Source organism: Nelumbo lutea, chromosome 5 (genome assembly GCF_056320005.1).
Source record: "Nelumbo lutea isolate HS-2025 chromosome 5, American lotus-T2T, whole genome shotgun sequence".
Lineage (NCBI taxonomy): Eukaryota > Viridiplantae > Streptophyta > Magnoliopsida > Proteales > Nelumbonaceae > Nelumbo > Nelumbo lutea.
Window position 1 is genome coordinate 13946020 of NC_142688.1, and position 24439 is coordinate 13970458.

General features: G+C 38.7%; 1 protein-coding gene across 1 annotated transcript; it reads left to right on the forward strand.

Annotated features, from left to right (window-relative positions):
• The first annotated feature begins 29 nt into the window (after positions 1 to 29).
• On the forward strand, positions 30 to 23062 carry LOC148850482 (CD2-binding protein-like protein). Its single transcript, XM_088944408.1, has 10 exons — positions 30 to 352; positions 650 to 866; positions 2930 to 3055; positions 4710 to 4862; positions 9377 to 9506; positions 14916 to 14957; positions 15337 to 15675; positions 15761 to 15803; positions 17523 to 17600; positions 22632 to 23062. Exons 1-10 carry the CDS (start codon positions 306 to 308, stop codon positions 22699 to 22701), a joined length of 1245 nt encoding a protein of 414 aa, XP_088800534.1. The 5' UTR covers positions 30 to 305; the 3' UTR covers positions 22702 to 23062.
• The last annotated feature ends 1377 nt before the right edge of the window (positions 23063 to 24439 follow it).

A 24439-nucleotide genomic window follows, 5' to 3' on the forward strand; every position in this document is an offset into this window, starting at 1 on the left:
GGTATAATCGAAGAGCGTAGGCGATTCACGGGGCGTTTGTGCGTGTGCACACCCCCAGGAGATCTCAACGTGCATTGGGAACATCTCCCGTAGTTATTATTGGGAGATGCCTCCCAATAGACGGTTAGGATGTTCTGTGGGGCGCAATTCGAATTCCCTTTTAGAGCTTACCGTGGTTGTATCTCACTCGAGTTGAAAGATAGTTGTTGTGTCGCGAGGGAATGCGAGTTGCCTGAGTGACGATTTTGGTGAGAAAGAAAGCCGAATTTGCTGCGACAGAGAGGGCGGTCTCGCAGTCTTCTAACATGAAGCGTCCGCGTTCAGACGATGACGAGCCTAACAAACCTCCAGCGTATTCCTCGTCCTCTTCTCTCGAAACCCTAACCTCATCTTCTTTGCCTCCATCCACAGATCAAATATTCAGGAACTTTAATCTACTACTTCATGGTTTAGTGTTTAAGCCATTCCAGTACACGTTTTCTATTTGTTTATTTGTTGCTCCCTTGAATTCCTATCAATTTCGGGCTCATGTTTCTAATGGCATCAGTTATGTTTCAAGTGTTTACCATTAATTTCGAATTTCAACTTCATTTCTTCACATCACCTTATTGATAACACGTATAATTTCCTGCAATAATGCATTTTTTAGGCAAAAGAGAGTGAGGTTCCCGAAGGGTAAAAAGGTGAAGACTGGAGATGAAAGACCAAGTGTGAGCGTGGACGAAGATGGTCTAAGTGAGTTGGCGGACCCTCGGCTTGCTGCGAAGGAGCGGGCGAAGCGACGGAATCAAATGACTGCTGAGCTTTTCAGGGAAGAAACTCATGGGATTTTTCACGACGTATCAAGTGCAGAAGTGACTTACGAGGTTTGCTTTTCTTTTTTTCCACATGTTTTCCCCCGATATTAGGGCTTTCTTCTCGTTCTTGGCAAGTTGTGGGCTGGTTAATTTGAATTGCCACGAGGATGCAAATACAGTTCCGGTGCGGTATCTCTGAATATCCATTGATATTGGTCCTACAAATCGTATGCGGTAGGCCTATAAATTCGTCGGAGTATTCACTTGTTCAGGAGAGTTATATTCTGACAGCTATTGAAAGCATGAAGGAATATGATACTAGAAATTCTGTTAATAAGAGGTGGTTTGCCAAATAGCGTAAAGAGATCGTTGGTTGGGATTAGTGGAGTATGAACTGGAACATAATGGTTTTATTATGAAATGGAACAGAGTGGTTTTAACCTTGGATGGAGAAACTGGATCTATTCTTTCCATCCATTTCTCCATTCTTATCAGGTTCAGCTAAAACCTTGCTTTAATTACCATTATCAGTTGTTTGAGGCAAGAAAGGCCCGAGACAAGGAGTATCTGTTTATTTGTACTTTTGACGACAATGCGCTCAGTTGGCTTCTCCAATAAGCTCAATGTATCAGAATAGCGGTTTTGGAAGAAAACTATTTGATTGCTTGGAATGTCTTGTTAATCCTCTTTTTTATCCACTGCATGATGGTTCTATGATTTTAGACTAGTTTTGATAGCTATTTGAATTGGATGGGGTGTTTTCTTGGAGGTCCCTGCATCTGGGATTCTCTTTGTATGCAAAATAATTCTTCACTTTTAAGAAGCTAATGCTATGAAGGGCTTCTACTAGCAATTTATCAAAAAAAAAAAACGGCTTCTACTAGCAGAATAATTAAATTGCTTTTCATCCCTGGTTAAGGAGGCATTGGATTTCTCCCCCTAATTAAGCTAAAATTTGATGGCAGCAGTGTTGGGAATCCAGGTCCTTTGGGTATTGGAGGAGTGATAAGGAATGGGGAAGGGAATTTAGTTGCCATTTTCTCTGGTCCACTTGGAGTTCGTGACTCTCTTAGGGCTGAGATCCTAGTAGCCTTGGAAGGTGTTCAGAGCCAAGGATATGAACATTAACAAATTGATAATTGTAGGGGATTCCAAATTGGTGGTGGGCTGATTGAAGGAAAAATATAATGGGCACGACCTATAGGCTTACAGTAATAAAAAAAAATTAAATGGCTGATGCAGGGCATTGAAGTTAGAGTGTGATAGATTAAAAGAAGCACTAACTCTTTTGCTGATGGGTTAGCCAAAACAAGGGGTGAACAGGGCATCTTTATTTTGGGCTCGGTTGTAATCTTTTGTTTTTTGTTTTTTTCTATTCTTCTGGAGAGTTAAGAGAGTGAACAAGGCATCTTTATTTTGGGCTCAGTAGTAATCTTTTGGTTTTTCTATTCTTCTGGAGAGTTAAGAGAGCTTACCTCTCCTTAATGTACCTTCTTTCTATTTAATGAAATTTCTGGTTATTGATTAAAAAATAATTAAATTGCAAGTAATTGCAATAATTGTAAAATCAGGAGCAGTATTTGTAATAGCAGAATAACTAAATTGCTTCTATTGTGTTTTCATTAAGGTTGCATGTTGCTGAGATCATTTGATCCATATTTCATTACCTTGGATATTCAATTCCCAGTTGCTGCCATAGGTTTTCAAGTTTCTGATATCTTAACCAGGATCCTGTACTGAAGCTTCTGGCCATGACACCCACTTATACTTATTAAATTATTTCTTATTTCTGATTTTATATGTGTACTTTTAGTGTGGCTTATCTAACATTGACTTATGTTCTTATCCATTCTTTAATTGATTTTCTTGAACACAATTTGTTTTTTGGTCCATGTCTTGTACATCTGTTTACATGTATTTATTCTTTTCTATTTTACTGTTCCCCAGGGAATTCTGATTATAGGTTTTGGGATAAACACTTACTGCATTCTCTACTTTTGTGCCCTGCTGATTTAAGATCATTTTCTTCTTTTTTTTTCCTTGAATTGGCAGCATTTTTCAGTCAAGATAATTGTCAGTTTCATCAATAATTGGGCAGGGGATAGCCGATAATAAGGGATTACTTTTGGCAGGATAATGCTGAATTAGTTGATGATGGAATTCAGATAGAACCTTTTAATTTGGAGCAAGAGAGAGAAGAAGGTTATTTTGATGCACAGGGAAATTTCGTTGAATATGTCAGGGAGAATGAAATTAAGGTACCTTATCTGGATCATTAGTAATATTTCAATCATGGAGTAGCACCTGTGTCCTTTTTTTTTTTGATAAGTAAATCATTCTTTTTTTTTTTTTTGAAAGAAAAAACAAGAGTCAGAAGAACATCATACAAGACAGGGACCTGGCCCAGCCTGGAAGACCACTAGCTACATGAGACAATACAGTAGAACCCTACCTGCTATAAATATCAGAAAATTGGCCCCCATTAAATTCCTTTAAAATGGAATCCCATGTAAGCACCACTCTTCCAATTTTCCCAATCACCAATTGAACCTTGCAACTTTATCTTTCTTTTTTTTTTTTCTTTTCTTTTGAAAGGAAAAAGAGTATATATTATCATTGAAAAAAAGAAGGGGAGGGCGAAGAACCCTCAATCACATATACAAAAAGTAGTGCCACTTTCAATATGCACAGATGATAATGGGCAGTCAATGAACCAAAAAAGAATTGACTACAACACCCACAAAAAAGATTCAAACAGGCTACCCGGCTCATCAATAATAACCTTTGAATTTTACCAACAACTGCCTTTAGCGGCTCTGACTTGGACTCGATGGTTCTGCAATTCCTCTCTTTCCAAACTACCCAGGACAGAGCAAATGGAAGACACTTCAAAAGGAAATTTATTGTTGGGCTAAGTATGGAATGGTCCCCCAAGAAGAAAGCAACCCAATAACCAAGCTGGGGAGGACCCAGTTGATATGAAAGAGCCTAAAGAAATGAGACCAGACCTGGTTGGTAAATGGGCAGTGCAGAAATAGATGGTGGGCAAACTCTGGTGCAGAGCCACACAAACTTCACAGACCAACCAGATTCATCTCTTGGTTCAGCAAGACATCCATCGTTTGAACCCTTTCCTTAGCCACCAGCCACATGAAGAAAATGATCTTGAATGGAACTCGTGCCTCCAAATCCAAGCCCAGCCCACGTTAACAGATGAGCCTGACACCGCCTTGTAGCAGGAACTTGTAGAAAATAATTCATTCTTTTCACATGCCCACATTCTGGCATCTCTAGAGTTGGGATTGATTTGATACTCCTGCAGCCTACTCGGCAGAACCTGAAGAAGATCAACCTCCCAATCATTCAAGTTTCTTTTGAACCTTGGAATCCAATTGGCCTGGCCATTAAAAAACTCCAATCACTCCCTAACTACTGTTTCTTTATTTGAAGCAATAGCAAAAAGGGAGGGAAAAAACAATGGCTAGTGGCTGATCTAGACACGACACATCCTTCCAAATCAACACCCTATTCCCCTCCCCAGGTCTGAACTTTGTAGACTTCTGAAAGGAAGGAAATTGGGCCATAATGCCCTTCCAAATGCTTGTGCCATAGGACTGATTAGGTGGATGGGTGACCCAACCCTCAGAAGAGCTGCCATATTTACTGTCAATGACTTGCCGACAAAGCCAATCACTTTCCTCCGGAAACCTCCAAAGCCACTGGCATAAGGGAGCATTATTTCATCACCTGTAACTTCCTAATTCCCATACCATCAGCCTCCCTAGCCTCACAAATCGAGTCTCAACTCTCAAGTAACCAAGTGAAGTTTTTTTCTCTTCATTGGGTCCTTGCCATCAAACCTTGCAACTTTATCTTGTATTATGTTTGTCATATTATCATCTATTTGTGCAGGATGCATGGCTGGATAGTGCTGAAATTGATACAAGATTTGCTGAAAAGAATCTTGAGACAGCAAAGAATGAAGAGGATATACATGACCTTTCATCTAAAGACATTGGAGCGATCAAGAGGCGTATTGCTAATCTTCTTGAGTCAGGCGAAACGGTAAACTTTTTGCTATGTTTTGCCATATCTGTCAGAGCTTTCCATGAATGTGTTATATCTGTGTGCTCGCTTTTCATTAATCTACATGGGTCGTCTTGCATTGAAAAGCTGCAGGTTTCAACTCCATGTCTTTTTTTTTTTTTTTTTTTTTTTATCAATAACACCAGCTTCATTAAATTAAGAGAAAAGAGGGAATAAGGATACAAGAGGGGAGATAAAATATCTTAGCTCCCCAATAACAGAATACAAAGAGAATTCAACTCCATGTCTTTTCTCCTTATCCCTTCTGTTCCCCATGCACAAACTATTTTGAACTTAATTACAATGTTCATGGTGATGACTACTGTTTCCAATATCTTTATCAAAAGTCATTGACACATTTAGGCCATATTTGGTTCACTAATCTGAGCCTCATTCTTTTAATTCTTGCTCATTCTGGGCAAAAATGGGCAAGAATATGAGCAAGAATGTATAACATTAGAGCGTTTGGTTACAAAATTCTTGCCATGGGCCTCATTCTTTTCAGAATGAAAAATCAGCCCATAGTACAAAAGTCGAGATAGCCTGCAACATAAAAAATAATCATGCCCCATCTTGTTCATTTTCATTCTTTAAGGAAACTCTATGCCAGTGCTCATAAACCACTGGCCCAGGTCTACAAAATGACCGCCATAAATGTTTACTGACGGATTGCTGTGGAAACTTATGCCAATGGACATTGATCTCTGCCTATCCGGTAAACATCTATGCCGATGGTTTTGGAAACCTAGGCTTGCACATATTGTTTTTTTTTGGGGGGGGGTGTTTGAAGAATGAAACTAAGCAACATAGATCTCTTGTTGGTTTGAAAAAAAATACATTTTTTTTAGGAAAAAAGTGTTTGGTCCATAGCAATATTTTCTCTTTCTGCCAATTTTTACCCATTTTTGTCCATTTTAGAATTTCTATCTTGGGTAAGAATGAGAATTGAACCAAACATGTTTGCCTTAATTACTCTAAAAGATATTTATTTATTTAATTTTTGAACAGCAAAAGAGATATTTTTTGGTTGGGAAGATTTTGGTAAACTTGAGTTTTCTTTTTTTTTTTTTTTAATTGGTGAACTTAAGAATTTTCAGTCAATGTTCTTTTCATGTGTTGAAGTCATGCCAAAGTTTCCTTAACCTTTTTGGTCTTTCCCTAGTTCTTCTAGCCCTTTCAACTTGTAACAGATCACTTAATCTTACTTATGCTATAAATGGACTCCGAGATATGTATGGATTCTGATTTCTGTTTCCATAAACATGGAACACTGCCTTCTAACCTTAACTGCATCTTTCTGGTATGTTTAATCCATCCCTAAACCTTAATTGGATTCATTTCCAGCCCTACAAACACCTCTTCATCAGTTCACTAGTTTATATCAGCTGGGATACTGGCCTTGCTTTGTGGCTTCGGGTGGATGCATTTCTCTAAGGTTTTAGCAGGTAGATGTGCAAGGTGACCTTCAAAGGTGTTATTGGTTGGAGCAGAGATGGTTTTGATCATTCCTTGATGGATCTTTGGTTTTTCTAATTTGATCACCAATAGTCTTTTGAAGGGTGGGATTGGGACTGAGCGATATTATGGGTCTTTGCTCTCTAGATAGCATTATTTTCTTTGTGCTTAAAAAATAGATAAAATTCCACAAATTTCCTGATTTTGGCCAAGGCAGAACTTCCAAGATGATCACTTCCTCCCCAGTATCAGTTCTGTTTGTGAACGGGACCTATAACTCCTAAATGAACACCCCCTGCTGAATTCACTCAGGTTGGCGGGGGGGATTCCCCCTCCAAATCCTTATGTTCTATATGCAATTCTTCTTCCAAACTTAAAATTCCATTTCCTTTCTTTATCTTGGAGATCATAGATTACTTCGATTTAAATTAATTACCTCCTTCCCCTCTCCACTAAAAAATTGGTCAACTCGAGTTCATTTTTTTTTTCTTGGGGAAGATGAATTTGAATATGAATGTTTAGTGCTTTGAGAGTTAGAGTGCAGCTGAGGCAGTAGAGGGGATGGCTGGAGAAGAGTCAAGTGAGGATATTAAAAGGAAGAACTAGGAGGTAAGGAGGGATAAGAATAAGATAGAAGGGGAAGGATCTAGTGCTGAGAGAAGAGAAAAAGGTAGTTATGAGCCAGAGAGGAAGGAGCTACCATATGCACTCTTAGGGGAAGGGACAGGTTGGTACTGCAAGGCATACACAGTAATTTCCTAATTGGTGAATGAAGGAGGTGGTAGTAGATATAGATTCTCTATAAGGGGAGGGGCTCTGATTCTTTTCCCATCTGAAATTTCTCTCTAGTTTTGCTTACATGTTGATGATTGGTGAATGGGTTCTTTGATATAGGAGCTTGAATTCTATCCTGCTGTTTTTGTTTGACATGGGGGAGTGGGGGTGTTTTCTGGGAGGAGGGATCTGTTCTTTTTTATTCTTGAGGTGGTCCAGCAGTGGTTTCTTTCTCTGTTTTTTCTTGAGCTGGATTTCTAGGTGCTTCTTTTGAATCGTTCTTTTGGGGTTTGAGGTGGCTACTTGTAGTTTCTTTTATTGCTGCACTTTATTTTCCCTTTTCTAGGGCATGCCATTGTGTCCTTCTTGCATAGCTTTTCTTTTTAATTCTTTTCCCTCCTGTTGTTTTTCCAGAAATTGGTGTATTTTTTATTTTAACAGTAAACAAATCAAACAAAAATATGAGATAAAAGCTTCTGGACCCAAACTTTCTCCTAGGAAATACTTTGTGGTTGGGCACAATATGTTCAAAGAATCTCAAATAGAAAATCAGAAATACTGAGTTTATCTGTTGTATATATATATATATATATATATATATATATATTTATCAATAACAATCAGCTTTATTAAATTAGAAAGGAGCAATTACAAAATATAGGGCAGGTGAAACGACTTAACTCCCCAAGAACAAATTACACAGAGATATATTAGAAATTAGCCCAAAACAAAGACACCCTATTCACCCCTTCCTGAGCTAATCCATCAGCAAAAGTGTCGGCATTTCTTTTCACCCAGCTGTACTTCACCTCAATGTCCCTAGCAAACCATTTGAACTTTTTCCTTTCATTACTGTAGCTCCACATGGTACTGTTATCTTCCTTTAGCCACCTAACCACCACCTCCGAATCACCTTCAAGGACCAATCTTCTTATGTTCAATTGTCTTGCTCTTTGGATTCCTTCCAAAACCGCAGAGATCTCAGCCCTGAGAGAGTCCCCTTCTCCAATTGGGCCTGAATACAAGGCCATAATAGACCCTTCGTCGTTCCTGAAGACACCCCCGGTCCCAGACAGTCCTGGATTTCCAAAACTACTCCCATCAAAGTTCAGTTTTATAAATCCAGAGGGTGGGGAAGTCCAAATGGGGCTGGAAATTCTCTTAACTGGAGCAGAGTTTGCTATCTCTTTCCAATTTCTCAGCAAGTCAGTCATGGAAAAGTCTGTAAAAAGGTCCGATGATTTCAGCCAGTGAACCACCCTTAGGTGTATCAGATCTGTTAAGCTCTCAGCTGTTCTCTCCTTGTCTGAAAATATACGAGAATTCCTTTCTTCCCATAAGGACCAACAGACTGCTGCCCTAATGCATCTCCACATAATCCTCCCTCTGTTCCTAGGCCAACTGAAGAAGGACGAAGAGAATAGACTTTGCACATTCAAGGGGGGACTCCAATTACACCCAAAAAAGGATAAAACCACACCCAAATAGATTTAGCAAACAAGCAAAGTAACCATAAGGTGGTAGCCAGTTTCCCCATCAACCTTGCAGAGAGAACACCAATTTGGGGATAAACAAGAATTAGGTCTCTTTCTTTGAAGTAGGTCACTTGTGTTGATTCTTTCCAAGAAAGTTTCCCAGCAAAAACCACTAACCCAATGAGGAATGGGCTTACTCCAAATCTCTTTAGCAGGGAAGGAGTTTATCTGTTGTTAATTAAAAAAGAAACAGAAACACCCAATCTTTTTTATTAGAATTTGAAGAGCAATAAAAACAAATTTGTAGAATTAAGGACCTGCTGATAACAGAAATACTGAGTTTATCTGTTGTTAATTAAAAAAGAAACAGAAACATCCAATCTTCTTTTTTGAGGGTGGATTTTTTTCGGGGTATATAGTGGGTTGTCTTGTACAGTTTTCTCTTTGTACAAAGGACCTTGATCAGTGATTAATACAATATACTATACTTTGCCTTTTTCCAAAAAAAAAAATTTATCTGCAAAGGTGGGGGGAAATTTGATAGTTGATGACATTATTATTATCTTTAGTGGAACGAATTTACTAGTAGTCAAGGTAATTTGGTTAAATTTCTTCTATGTAATGGACTTTGGACCTTGACTGCATGCTTGTACTTTTCAACATCATTTAAGGCTTGGTTTATTAATACCGAATCCTCAAATTGTTATTAAAATTCTTGCAACTTTGTTTTTCTTTCAATTTTGTAACATATTATTGGGTAGGTTGGAGTTTACTTTTTTCCCCTCATAGGTTCTACAAGCTCTAAGAAGGTTGAAAGGGACTACAAATAGCAAGAAGCAGAAAATGCCACAAGAGATAAAGCTTATGTTTGACCAGCTAACTGAAGACTCCGTGAAGCTTATGGAAGATGGTGATTACAGTTAAGTGTGTTTACTATGTTTAATCAATTCATGAGATTACAAGATGTATGTAATTTTGATTAGGTTGATAGGTTAAGAAGTTTGAACTTGATGAAGCTGAGCTCAAACGTGCTGTTCAAAAGAGATGTATCAAGTGCTGGCATAGTGGTTATTTTTTTTGAGGATTCCTAAGGTGTTTCACTTCTTTCACTGCCTTTGTGCAGTGAACCCTTCCTGTATCTTTCATTTTTTTTCCTTGAAAAAATCTTACTTTACCTCTTAAAAAAAAAGGATGTATGAACTTGATATTAGGGGCACAACATTTGTAGGCTTTAAACTGCACATGACTGACTGAACCTGATTCCAAGCCAGGTTGGGTTATTTGATTGATTAGCAATCTGAAAAGGAGCCTGGGTTAGTCCACCCCCCCCCCCCCCCCCCTTTTGATTGGTAGCTATAAGTTAGTTACGGAAAAGAATAAGTGTGATTGAACAAAACCTTTTTTTTTGGGGGGGGGATCAATAAACAAAACCTGTTTCTTATAACATAGCTCATGGTAGCCTCCTACAGCCAATTCTAGTACACTATGATTTAAAAGGTGCACGGGCGAGACACATTTTGGGGTATGTGCCTCGCCCAGGTCCTAGGGGCACCCCTTTCAAAAGGCGCATGTGCACCTTTTTAAAATTTTGTGCTTTTTGCTGTTTTTTGAGTTCGCGAGCAAACTGGAGCTCCGAGAACCCCCTAATTTGCTAATGTCGTTCATTCATTCATTGCAATAAAATATCTTTTTAAAAGGCAATGAAAGTTATAAAATCATTATTTTTTATATGAGAAATAAGAATTTCAGACCCTAACATAGACTTGTTCGGGCTTGCCTTGAGGGGCGTGGTACAAAGGTGACTCATAGAATCAAGATTGTAATATGTTTTATATCATATTAGCTACTTGAAGCAATGCAATTAAGGGAAAAAAGAGAGAATGGGTTTTACATGCTTGAAAATGCTTTATATGTTTGTATTTATTTTTAAATTTTCATTTGAATACACTTTACATGTTATGTTTATGTATTTTAATTTTAGATAATAGGTTTTTTAAAACATTTATTTTAAAATTTAAGTTTATATTTTTTATTAACATTATGTTTTTTTGGCCTTCTTTTAATTTTCTGACTTTTTTTTTTCGTAATTTTGTGCCTTTCTTAAAAAGGGCGCCTCGCCCTGCGCCTCAGGCGCAGATTGGTCCTTGCGCTTTTAAAACATTGCTAGTACACCCTTTTATCTATACATTGCTGTTGAGTGGGTCACCTTTGGTTACCCCTCAATACATATAAATTCTGTTCACACATTGTTTTACCAAGGAATCTGCCAGGCTGTTACATTCCCTTGGGATCTACTGAAACCAAACTCTCAACACCCTTACCAGCTTTGTATTTTTCATAATATATTCCCATACCTCCATGGTCCAGGGCTGGGCTGTAGTCTAACAGGCACCTAATAGTTTTTTTATCAGCAAAATTTAATATTATCATATTAATTGAAAGAGAGTAAGTACAAAGTGATTTCACAATTCATAATCTGATTTTACGAGGAAGCCCATTACAAATGCTGTCTTACATTATACCCCCTTGTTTTGCTTTGGAGTCAGCTACCCCATTTGCGCTCCTTCTAACCCATTTGAATTCAGCATTTAGGTCCTTTGCTATCCTTTCCCCTTCCCTGAAAATATGTTTGAGGGTGCAAGGGATATGTCTATAACATCTTGCCCACGAGATACTGAATTTTGAGTCCCCTTCCACCTTCACTTGTTTGAAGTCCAATTGTTTTGCAAACCTGAGCCCCTCTAGTAGTGCCAAAAGTTCAGCTTTCACAGAATTTGCAGTACCAATTAGCCCTGAATATAATGCAGTATCCGACTCTCTGAGTTTCTAATTGCTCCGCCTACTCCTGCCAACCTCGGGTTGCCCAGTGATCTCCCATCAAAGTTCAGTTTTACTTTAGCATCTATTGGGGGTTTCCACTCCATTCTTATCTCTTCTTTTTCCTTCCCTCCAATTAGGACTGAGCATTTTCAGTTAAAACTGAAAAACCGAACTGAATTTCGGTTTCAATTTGTTTGGTTTGGCTAATTCGGTTTTTGAGTATTTCGGTTTTGGTTTTGGTTTTTAGAATTACAAATTCATTTAACTGAATAAACCGAACTTTAGTATATAATATATAATATGTAAGATATAATATAGAACATATTATTAAAATTTGATTTTAACCGAAAACCGAACCAAAAATTTCAGTTTTGGTTATTTCGGTTTTTTCAGTTTTTCTAAAATTTGGTTTTGTTTCGGTTTTTAAAATTTTGGTTTATTCGGTTAGGTTTTTAACCGAATAAACCGAATGCTCACCCCTACCTCCAATTCCTTATAATGTTAGACAGTGAGAAGTTGTGGAAACTATCCCTTTTCTACCCAAAAGGCTACCTTCACTTTAATACTATCTAGCACCTCCTCCAGAGACCTGTTCCTCTCCTCCTACACCTTCTAAACAACCCCACTTCCTCTCTTCTTTGGTTGCGCCAAGAAAGCTGGGTTGAAAATATCCACCACCTCTTGAGGGGGTCCCACCTGCAGCTTTTCTGCAGCATGCCACAGGTATTTCCCTTTCCAAGGAACATTTCGCAACAGAGCTTGAATTTTAGGCACCAAACAGTTATGCTTGAATTGCCTTTTTCCATGAAGTTAGTGAGGTCTAATGATCTAGCTAGCTGAAGTCCATGCAGAAGTGCTGTTGTTTCAGCCTTTAATGACTCACCATGATGCAGTAAGTCTAGAATAAATTGGCACAAGTTAGAAAGAGAGAAGTATATAGACAATGTAGAAAGGGTAGAGAGAGAAAAAGGAAAAAGAACCCCAAGGAATCTAGAATACTCTAGGGTTTGTAGGAATGACTCCATACAGCACGTTTGCAGAATAGCTCTAAAGAAATCTCCTTAGCTTCAAAAGGAAGAGAATACATATCCATAGAGTGACTTGTGTTGTCCGGAATATTGGTTATCAGAATTACCAAAATGCCACTTTTCATTTTTTTTTGCTAAGGGTGCCACTTTTCATTTGTGCATCAAGAAACACATTCCACCTACTAGTACAAATAAATTAAAAATCAAAAGATAAGCCCTGCTAATCTAGAAAATCAAGATACCATGGGCCAGGCCCACATGGGATTGGAAAGAATAATGAAAATATCCCTATTATCTAAAAATGCAAAAATACGTAATTTTTTTGAAAAATTCCATATTTGATTCTTCAGCTCCTGCATCATTCTCCCCCGGTTCAAAAAAATGTCCTCAAGTTTTAAAGAACTTGAGGTCGAAAAATTGATCTACCTCAATGACAAAAAGAGTAGGAGTTCCCAAAAGTACGTCAACACACAACACACTTGGACTATAGAGTAGATGCCACACACATAGCTACAAACTGATCTTGAAAGCAATGCATATCCTTTTTTCGATAAATGATAAGTGGAACTTCATTAAGATTAAGAAGAAACTATCAGTGGACTAGCATTGGAGTTCCAAGAGGCATGAGCTGCAACCTCCAAAAGAAAACAAAATTACAATTGAGCCCAAAATAAGTTGTCCTTGAGCACCCCTTGCTTAGCTAGAGAATCTGCCAGCTCATTAGCTAATCCCCTCTCCCACTGAACTCTCACTATTAGTAGGACTAGGCTACAGTCTCCAGCTTCTTCGGTCACCTAGTTACCAGTTTAGAGTCATCTTCTATTAGTAGGTCCCCAAAGTTCTGTTCTCTGGCAACCTATGTGCCCTATAAAACTATTTGAATCTCTGCATTAACCGCATCACCCACTCCAATTGGACCAGAAAATAACGCAACAATCTGACCCTCTGTGTTCCTAAAAACTCCTCCCACTCCAGAAGGCCCCCAATTACTGAAGCAACTGGCATCAAAGTTCAGCTTCATGAAACCTTCTTCAGGGCGCTTCCAAATTGCTATAGGCTTGTTCTTAACTGAGGAAGAATTAGCAACTAGTCCCCAATATCTCCAAAGGTCGTCAAACGAGAATTGTGAGAGTAGATTTGAAGCTTTAGCCCAGTTGATGGCGCTGATCATATTGCACATCACTCTCTTTGTCATTAAAAATCCTAGCATTTCTTTCCTCCTAAACTGTCCAAACATGAGCGTCTCTAGCACATCTCCACAACAGTCTCCCCCCTTGTAGCCACTTGAAGGTAGATGGGTCGAATAGCCCACCAATCTGTAGGGGTTCTGTCCACTTGCAACCAAAAAGACTAAAGACCTTTTCCCATGGTCCTACAACAAAAAGGGCAGGAGATTAGTAGATGGTAACAGCTTTCTCCATTAGCTTTGCAAAGGAAATACCAGTTTGGTGAAATGCTAAGGTCCTTTTCTTTTGTAGGTTATCCAAGGTGTTTAACTTCCCAAGAGAAACTTTTGAGCATTGGGGTCCCACTTTAGGGGGTTGGGTTTGGGCCAGATTTCCTTGCAAAAAAAAAGGGCTGATGGTTAGGGACAAAGCAATGCTTAGATAAAAAAAGAAGCACAAGAGAAACGGCCTGAGGGGTTAGGGGTCCAAATATGAGTGTCAGGTTTAGAAAGATCCAAACAAATAGGTTCAAGGGTTTTGGGAAGCAAAGCAACCTAGTAAAGCTCTGATTTAAAGTGGGATAAGGAATGCAGGGAGGGAAAAGCGTCCTTGAGAGTGGAATTACCAATCTGGAAGTCCTCCTAGAATGTAACCTATCTCCTAAACACACATCATACTTGATGAAGCTCAAGAAGTTTGGAAGAACCCCACTGATAGCCTTCTATAGGCTACCACTAGTATGGCTAGTGGGTCTTTTAGTTAAAAGGATAAGAAATGATATGACTTAAGTAATGCACGATGTGCAGGAAGTTGGAAAACAGCCCAGGCTGTTTTTTCCCCAAACAATCAAAGCTTTCCCTACCCATCAAAAAACAACTCAGTAAGTTGCTGGTTGGGAAACTTGGAAACTTGAATATTTAATGCTAACATGAGAAAAAGGAAGCAAATTTGAGTTATTGCTGACAGTATTAGACTCCCTATAGAGCTCCATCTTTTTGTGATATGATATAAATAACATTCAATTATACCCAGCGTTGCTCAACACAAGTCCAACTGAACTGCACCTATCTTGGCTTGGATATAACTCAGATGTAAGGCCTTCTCTTGTAAAAAGAGGTATTTGTTAAAATAAGAAAGGGTACAATTTCATGTGATGGTAGGGCGTTGGGTGGGTTTGGGCCAGTTATGGCTCAACTTTTTGCTTTGTTTTAGCATTGAGCAAAATCGATTTCTACTTTAAGTTCTTGCTTTCAGTTATGCTCTTTAGATCTTAGATCAATTCACCAAATAACATCTTTTTTTTTTTTTTGGCAGATGTATACCATGAAACAAGGGAGATGTTTGAGCGTGAGGCAGGTCAGTAGAGTATTTGGTTATTGCTACCTGTCAATATTGTGCTAATGAGGGAACCTTCCAGCACCTAGACACTAGAAAGCACAGTATATGATATCAAACAGGGACCCTATTATAAAGCATGTCATATCAGCATGGAAACTGTTGGGGTGGCTCTGATGATTACAATTTGTTTCACACGTGCGCATGTGCACATACACACACATTCATCCATTCTTCTCCATGTGGGTGCATGTACATTTATTGTCTCTGTAAAGAATATTTTGGTGTTCTTGCTCTATGCTTGGATCACTTGGATGTATGCACGCCATACACCTGATAAAGGCAGGAGGCCACACAGAATTCCGTTTCATAATGCTTGTCTTGTTTTTCTGCATCCCAGAGGGGTATGAGAGGTTATCTCGTGCAAGAGAGGGCACATCTGTAAGTTCTGATGTTGGTGGTTCTAGTTCCGATGCTGTGAAGGATATTTTCTCCAATGGACAGGAATTTGGAGTACCTTCCTCATTACCCTCTGACATGGTTGTGGGTCCTTCACTCCTGAATTCATCTACTGCACAAGTTTCATCCAGCAACGGTGCTGATTCATTTGATATGTTTGCTGAAGATGATGTGAACACTACTTCAAATCCATCTTCCGATGTAAATAGTTTGGATTCTGGTTCTACTCCCAAACAATTCCCTCAACCTTCATCTGAAAGAGTGAACACAGATCAAGAAAGTAAGATATTCCAACTGCAACTTCCTGAAGCTACCTACTAAAATGGCCTACTTTCCTCATTTCTCATATTTGCTGAAATCTGCAGGTGGAGATCTGCAAAGTGATTACGTATATGATGAGTCATCTGGGTAGGTATTTTTAATTGTATATTTTCTTTGTAATCTCTGTGTGATAGACACGGTGTGCAGTTGCAATGGGACTTAAGTAGTAAAATACTTTCACCTTCTAGAAATTAAGTAAACAAAACTCACTTTCAATTAATATAATAATATTATTAACTTTTGCTGATAAAAATATGTAAAGAAAACATGCATTATTTTTTTTGTAATGGACTTAAATCATGCTCACTTCATGTCTTTTAATTGTGGGTTTTGATACACTTGCATATACTCACTGGTAATTCCTTCATTTGGATGAGCAAAATTTTCCATTACTTTTGGATTGCGCAATTGTTGGTGCTCAAATATTTGTAATCCAAAAAGAAGTGTGCAACTTATTGTTGCATGATTTGAGCCTTAGATACCTATTCTATGACTATAAAGATGGCTATGCCAGGTTAGCACCTAGTAAGTAGGGTTGGATATTGAGCTGGGGTGGTACAATCCTGGCCTGGTCTGTTCCAAGATAGCCCAGTCCAAGGGACCTGGGTTGGCCTTGGCCCAGTTGAAGGGCCCTGAGACCTGGCCTGGTTAAGTGGTTATATTTACAGGGAGCAGGTGCTAGGTAGATGGTTTAGAAAAGAAGATCAAACAACCAAGGAATCTTCTGTGTGAAAACTGGTTGGGCTAAAATGGCCCCACATGTTCCTGTATTAATGGGTTCAAATTTGAGCCCGAAATCCCTTGCCGCATAGTTCTTTTTTGGTCAATTTTAATGTCAAAATATTGGACGTATAGCCAATATTATTTGTGAAAAAAAACTAATAAATACCGTTTCCCATACCTGGTGGACGTGGAGCGGAGCATTGAATAAGTGGTCAATTAGAAGGGTCCACTACCTGGTGGATGGCTAGGTTGGCCACACCATGCTTCCATGTGCAGAAATACGATAGGTTGTGTGGCAGAGCTCCCTAATTAACCCCACTAAGAGGCCTTTGCCAAGCAGTTCCCTATATGGCCAACTCTGTTTTTTGCTAGATGGAAGGATGGTGCGGCTGATCCAAACTGTTCATTGGATAGGGTACCCTGTCCTCCAGATTGGCTATGTCTCTCAATACTGTTGTCTATGTTTTCCTACATATTGTATTGATATTTCCTCTGGGGTAACATCAGCTGTTCAAGGTTTTGATATTTTAATTTAAAAGTGCACATCTAAAAAATTCTTGTTTTAGGCATGTTGCTGGGACTATTTAGCTTAAATTTCTCCCATATGCAAAAGGGTGGAGAGACAAGGAGTCCTATTGACCTCAAACCATTTTGTGACATGTAAAATGTCTATGTCTTTTGGTACTAGCTTGGGCGGGGTTTTGTCTGAGCTTGGGCTGCTTGCTGCTTGTTGCTTGTTCCTACTTTTTTTTTTATTGGAAACGGTACAGCTGTCAACCCCATAATATGAAGTTGACCCCAGTTACATACTCATTACAACACTTTTGATCTACCATTTGTATGGCCTTCCCTTGCATCTCTAATTCTTTATGCAAAGTGGTATATCTGACATCATTTATTGTCTCTTGTTAATCTTATTTTTCACTGTGCCCTCACTCTGTCTTATTGCATGAGGCTGAAGCAATGATTTCAGAATAGGGATAAATTTATAATACTTGTTATTTCATTTGGTCTCTTAACTTTCTTTTTCTGAATTCTGCATTATTCTCTAATGTTAAATTTGTTTCTTTTTATCTGTTTCAGTTACTATTACAGTAGTAGTTTGGGCTACTATTACGACCCTACATCAGGCTTGTATTGCTGTGCAACATCAGGAAAATGGTATGTATTCCTTTGTTTTCATCTGATGTCAGTGGTTGTCTTGTGTATGCAATTATAGGAAACCTTGTAGAATCAGTATACATTTCAGGAAGTTTAATTTTAGACAACTTGCTTAGGTGCACTTTGATAGGCAGAATACTGTTTTGGTGGATCTTATGCACATGATTGGATTAGCTTGATTACTCAAGGCTATAAGTTCTGTTTTGGGAAATAGCTTTCGAAGTTTAGCCTTAAACTATCACATCCTAATAAATGAACTTGCTTTGATAGAAAGCTTGCTTTATGGAAGGACTTTTGGTAGTGGTGAGACAACTCCCAGTTGTCAATTGGCATAGGCTCTATCAAATTCCTTGCCACTTCTAGAAGGTGACTGTGGTTGATAAATAGCATGTACATCTTGCAAGAATATTTCAAGGACTCCAAACCCTTCAACTAAACATGAGTGGAGAGAATTTCATTGAGTTGAGGGAATTCAGGATTGTAAATCTTTAGGGCAAGAGTGGGGTTGGTTTGAACTTTGAAGGAGACCAGAAAAAATGACTTTTTTTTGGAATTTGGAAGCACGTTCAATGAAGGAGGAATGAAACAACAAAGAAAGGGTGTTTTGTAAGTGGCTGTGGAGGTTTCCCATTGACTAGATCCTTGTCCTTAGAGGAGATAAAGAAGGCTATAATGGGGATGAGTGGTAACAAAGGGGTTCACTCTGGCCTTTTACCATGAGTGTTGGGAAACCATTCAAGAGGATTTGGAAAGAGTTTTTGATGATTTTTGCAGAAGGGGGAAGTTGGGAAAAGGAATGAGTGCAACTTTTGTGTTTTTGATTCTGAAATGTGTGGGTGCTACCTCTATTAATGGGCTTAAATCCATTAGTCTAACCACAAGTTTATATAAAATTGGATCAAACTTTGATTGCGAATGAAGCATTTGAGAATTTTAGAAGTCAAGAAGGAAAGGTTTTGTTTTTCAATTGGATTTGGACAAGGCTTTATGATCATGTTGATGATGGGATGTTTGAAGTCTACCCATTTCTTTAGTGGGTATTGGGGATGGGGTTTGGTTAGAGATGGGTAAATTGGATAGTGAGATGTTTGAAATCTACCCATTTCTCAATTATCATCAATGGGGTTCCCCAAGAGATTTTTGAGGTATCCGGGAGCTTATTAATTTATTATGACAAGGGGAACCATTAACTCCCAAGCTGTTCAGCTTAGTGGTTGAGATCTTCAATTAACTTCTAAAGAGGGCTGATGAAAGAAATATCGTTGGAGGGTTAAAAATGGAGGAAGAAAACCAAGTAATTTAGTACTTGCAGTTTGCAAATGACACCTTGATCTTGAGTGGATTCAGGGGAATTCAAGACATTAGAGCATTGAGGCAGATCTTGGAGACATGGTTCAAAGTATTGATATGCAGAAGCGTATCAGTACTTAGATGCACGTGGAATTTTTTTTTTTTTTAGTTTTTTTTTTCAAATTTTGGTTTTGGGGGAGTTTAGGACCCAAAATATACGATATCGATTTTTTGAACCTTGCTTGGAGATAACTGAGAAGGTAATAGAATTGAAAATTAACTTCAGGAAATTCAGCTTGACGGGTATTAGCTTGGAGAGAGGGGTGTTGGAGGAGGGAACAACTGTATTAAGGTGTGAAATTTGAGAATGGCTATTTCAATACCTAGGGCTTCCTTTGGGGGGTAATCCAAGAGATGAGTCTTTCTAGAAGGGTATATTGGAAGGTTTGTCAAGAGATTAGTCTTGTGGAAAAATAATTTTATTTCTAGAAGGGGGAGAGTTTGAAAAAAATCTATGTTTTCAAACCTTTTGGTTACCCCTCTTCTTCACCAATAACCCAGTAGCGTGTGGTGTCTAACCTTTACACGTTAATTTCATCTCTTTGTGCCTAATCCGTGGTCCCTCTTGTTCGCCAATGGCCTAGTAGCTGAGATCGCCTCTACCCAGCGTTTTAAAAGCGCAAGGCGCAAAAAAGGCGCAAGGTGAGGCACGCGCCTTTTTGAAGCAATGCGCGAAATTATAATAAAAATGCTAAAAAATAAAAAATAAAAAAAGTCAGAGAATTCCAAAATAAAAATAAAAAATACTAAACATAATATTAATAAAAAAATATAAACTTAAATTTTAAAATAATGTTTTAAAAAATCTATTATCTAAAATTAAAATACATAAACATAAGATGTAATTATGTAAAGCATATTCAAATGAGAATTTAAAAATAAAATCAAACATATAAAACATTTTCAAGCATTTAAAACCTCTAATCTCTTTTTTCACTGAATTGCATTACTTGTGCTCCAATTCACTCACTTCGCTCACTCAAAAGGTGCAACAAGCGAGGCGAGGCGCATTTCAAGGTAGGTGCCTTGCCCAAATCCTAGGTGCAGCCCTTTCAAAAGGTGCACGCCTGGTGCGCCTCAGCCCAGGCGTGCACCTTTTCAAACTTCGACGTTTTTTTTGCTTTTTTTGTGTCTAACGGCTGGGCTCCTATTTGATAATGGTGTTCATTCATTCATCGTAATAAAATGTCTTCTTAAAAAGCAATTAAAACTATAAAATCATTATTTTTTGTGTGAGAACTAAGAATTTAAGACCTAATGTGGACTTGTTTGGGCTTGCCTCGAGGGGTGTGGTACAAAGGTAGCTCGTAGAATCAGGAATGTAATATGTTTTACATCACATTAGCTATTTGAAGTAATGCAATTAAGAAAAAAAAGAGAGAGAGAGAGAGAGAGAAAGAGAGATTGTGGGTTTTATATGCTTGAAAATGTTTTATATTTTATTTTTAAATTCTCATTTTAATATGTTTTACATGTTATATTTATGTATTTTAATATTAGATAATAGGTTTTTTAAAACATTTATTTTAAAATTAAAGTTTATATTTTTATTAATATTATGTTTAATAATTTTGTTTTTTTTTTATTTTTAGCCTTTTTTTTTTTAATTTTTGTGCCTTGCTTAAAAAGGTGCATGCCTTGCCTTGCACCTCAGGTGCAAAGTGACCCCTGCGCCTTTTTTTGTGCCTTGCGCTTTTAAAACACTGACTTCTACAATCTACTCTCCCTTCATGTTCAGCAAAGAGGTAAAAATGGCAGAGATGTTAAAGTTGAGGTTTATATTACCGTGTCCGCATGTTGGTTTTTGGTAAGAACAGCTCAAGATCAGCAGGGAAGGAGGCCAAAACAGGGTGACAGGAATGGGGTTAGGGGAGTGGAGAAAGAAGAGGGGATGCTAGGGGGTGCTGCCTTGGGTCTAATAACAATGGCAGGGCTTGAAGAAATAACTGCAACATGTAGTTGCCATAGATGCAGAATTTGGTGTTGGATGAGTTGCAAGCATGGGCAAGGGAGATGCTCGCTTCAGGCGGTAGAACACCTATGTGTTGAGGCTTTGTCTGTCAGATGTTTACCAGTAGATGGCCAACAATCAATGTTTGTCAAGGTGAGTTTCCACGGTAGTCCGCTAGTGATCAGTGAACATCTATGATAGCAGTTTCATTAGCCGAGTTTCCTCAAAGAATGAAAATGAGCAAGATGGCCTTAGCTAAAAAAGAATGTGGCCCATGGCAATAATTTTGTAAGCAAACATTCTAATGTTATTCAATCTTGCCCATTCTTGCCTGAAATGAGAAAGAATTAAAAGAATGAGGTCCAGACCAGTGAACCAAACATGGCCTTAGCTACTCGGTCATTGGTGAAAGAGAGGGTTTATGGGTTAGGACTTGAAGAGATATGATGATCGTGTAAAGGACTCACATGGAAATGAGACTGGATGAGTATGTGGCTGATCTTGGGCTTTATCGCCCCAAATCTGCTTTCTTTGCATGGTGAGCAGAAAAACCACAAATGACTTGCTAGTCTCTTGTTTGGTTGTTAGCAGTTTGTGGGCATATTATCATCCTCTTTGTGCTAGGTGGTCCCCTCTGCAAGGAGTGGAAGCTCTTTTCTTTTCTTTTGCCTCTGAAACGAGGAGGTAAGATTTTATGGAGATGCACAAGGGCGGCAGCATTATGGTCCATATCAGAACAATGGAATGCAAGGATATTTTTGGAGGAACAGCAATCCTAAATAGGGGTGTCAATTGGACTGGATTTGGTCCAATCCGATCCAGTCCAATGTGAGTCCATTATAAATGGACCAGGTCCAATCCAATCCAATGAATGTTTTGGACCAATTGGGACCAGTCTAATTCAATGTCTGGACTGTCCAAATCTGTTCAAATTCATTTTTTATTGAGATTGGTTTCAACCCAAACCCGATCCATTGACACATTCTTTTCTTATACCAATGGACCAGATATTGGCTTAATCCAATATAAATTTGTTACGGACGGACCAGGTCCAATTCAATCTAATAATATTTTGAACCGGATTGGTCCAATCCAATGTCTTGTTGGTTCATCCAATCCGTCCAAATTGGTTTTGGATTTGACACCCTTAATCCTAAAGGCATCATACAAACAATTGAAATCAGTGTAGTCCATTGAGGGTAAGGCAGGAATTTGTAGGAATTCCCCATGTACTCTGGCAGATGACCTCAGAGGTTGGGAGATAGTGGCATCATGCAGTGGACTATTATTAGGAATTTCCCATGTACTCTGGCAGATGACCTCAGAGGTTGGGAGATAGTGGCATCATGCAGTGGACTATTATTAGGAATTCCCCATGTCGGGGCATCTCCAGGCCTATTGGGTATGGTAATTTAATCAGAACTGAAACAGTGCAGCTCTTCAGTGTTTTAAGCTGGCTAGCGCATCAGAGTTCAGGGAACTGATTTTAGAAGGCTCAATGGGCTTCAAAGCTTAGAAACCTTATTAGAGAAGCCATATCTTGGGCACCAAGACCTGCTGACTCCATTGCAGACTCCCTAGTTAGGGAAGCTGTCAGTAGACAGTCTCGGTGGAGGGCAGGAGCATATGTGCACTTGTATACTATATATTACATCTGTACCATGTATCTTGCAATAAATTTACAGAAAGTGATCAAAAAAATTAACTCGCTGGTTTTTATTTCTCTGCAGGTATGCCTTCAATGAACAGACAGGTGCATATGATGAAATACAGGACGAGGCAACCTCTGAACCTCAGTAAATTGAAGCTGCAATATCGTAGCTTCTATCGGTTTGAAGACTTTGTATGGCAATAGAATGTTGTGCCTGAAAGCTGTTCTTCATAGAGGGTTCCGTAGACAGCAGTGGATTCTTCGATCTCTATGTCCCCTAGATTTGCCTTAGTTCTTCTGTTCACCTTACAAATTTATCCTGTTTAGTTGACTTATGAGAGTGGAACCTTATTTGTGTTTGCTCCACAGAATGCGGATATATTATCAAACAATTTTCCCCTTGTCATCAGTCAATTTCTGAAGGATGAGGAATGCAAGTAGAAACCGTTATTTGTAAGCATTTCTCCTGTCCTGGCTCCTGAGTGTTATACCATTGTTGATTGTCTGTCACTAGTTTGAGCCACCCCTCCCCCAAGTTAACTTTATTTATATCGATCCCGGGCTGTTGCTGGTCTGAGCCATCGTGCTGCCATTCCCCGGCTGAGATAGATGGGTCATCATTTAATTAGATTGGTCCCGGCATTCAGGATTATGACATTTCATTTTGGGTTGGGTTATGAACTTTTGATTCATAAATTAATCATTCGTTTTTAGTTAGCACTTGCGTCTAGCACCTGCTGTCCGAATTGCCGCCTTGTAAATGCCATAATTGAAACAACCTAGCAAAAGGGTAGATGAAAACTAAACTTATGGAATATTTTAAACGTCATAATTGAAACAACCAAACAACCTAGCAAATGGAATATCGGTAGGGCATGGGCATTGTAGCTCGTTAAAAGCGTTTGATCCTGGATCATCTGCAATGCATGGCTGATCCTTTTAACTGTTTACACTGTACATGGTCGATTATAGGATGATCTGTTAATCTAAACGGTTGGTCCAGTGTCTGTCCACGTGGAGAAAAAGGCAATTTCAGCAGAGAAGCTTGTCTCCACCAACGGTTTGGATTCCCTTGTTTTTCCTTTCACCATCTTGGTGACAACTCATGAAAATGGGATAGAGAACATAACAGGTCCGGTGGTTTTCTTCAAGGGAAACCATCCTCCGTAATCAACACAAATTAATTGAAGATCACCATCTACTTTTCACGGGTAGCTTAAATAGACAAAATCAAAGGCCAACAGATTTCCTACCACTAGTTACACCTACCCACTTAGTAGGGGAGGCCAGATTAATCAACACAAGTTAATTGAAGACCACCTTCTACTATCAAAGGGTAGCTTAAATACATAAAATCAAAGAGTCCAACGGATCTCCTATCCACAAGAGTCCTCACACCTACCCACTTAGGAGACCTGATTCAATAATCATATCATTGTGGGTATATTCAATAAGCTCAATCAAGGTTCAAAGTATCGACATGAATCAGCCCATATTGATCGATACGTATCATTCTGAGACTCCTTTGATACGCCCCTCTGACCTTCAGGGGGTGGAGGAGCCCTAAACTGGCCCCTTTAAACCGGTTGTGAAAAAATAAAAAAACGCACAAAATGCAATATTGATTTGCCCGACACACCCCTACTAGCATATCAGGCGTATCGATATTTTAAACCTTGAGCTCAAAAGATATTTTGACAGCTGTCTTAAATTTCTGATTGAATCATTTCAAGGGTATTTTGCCAATTGCGCCTTTAATTAAAATAAACCTTCTAGGCATGCTTACTGCAAGTTACAATGAAAAGAAAAGTAAAAACCCTTGAAATCTCCATTATTGAGGTTTTTGTTATAAGTATGAAACATATCCCTTTACCTATCTATTTGGTT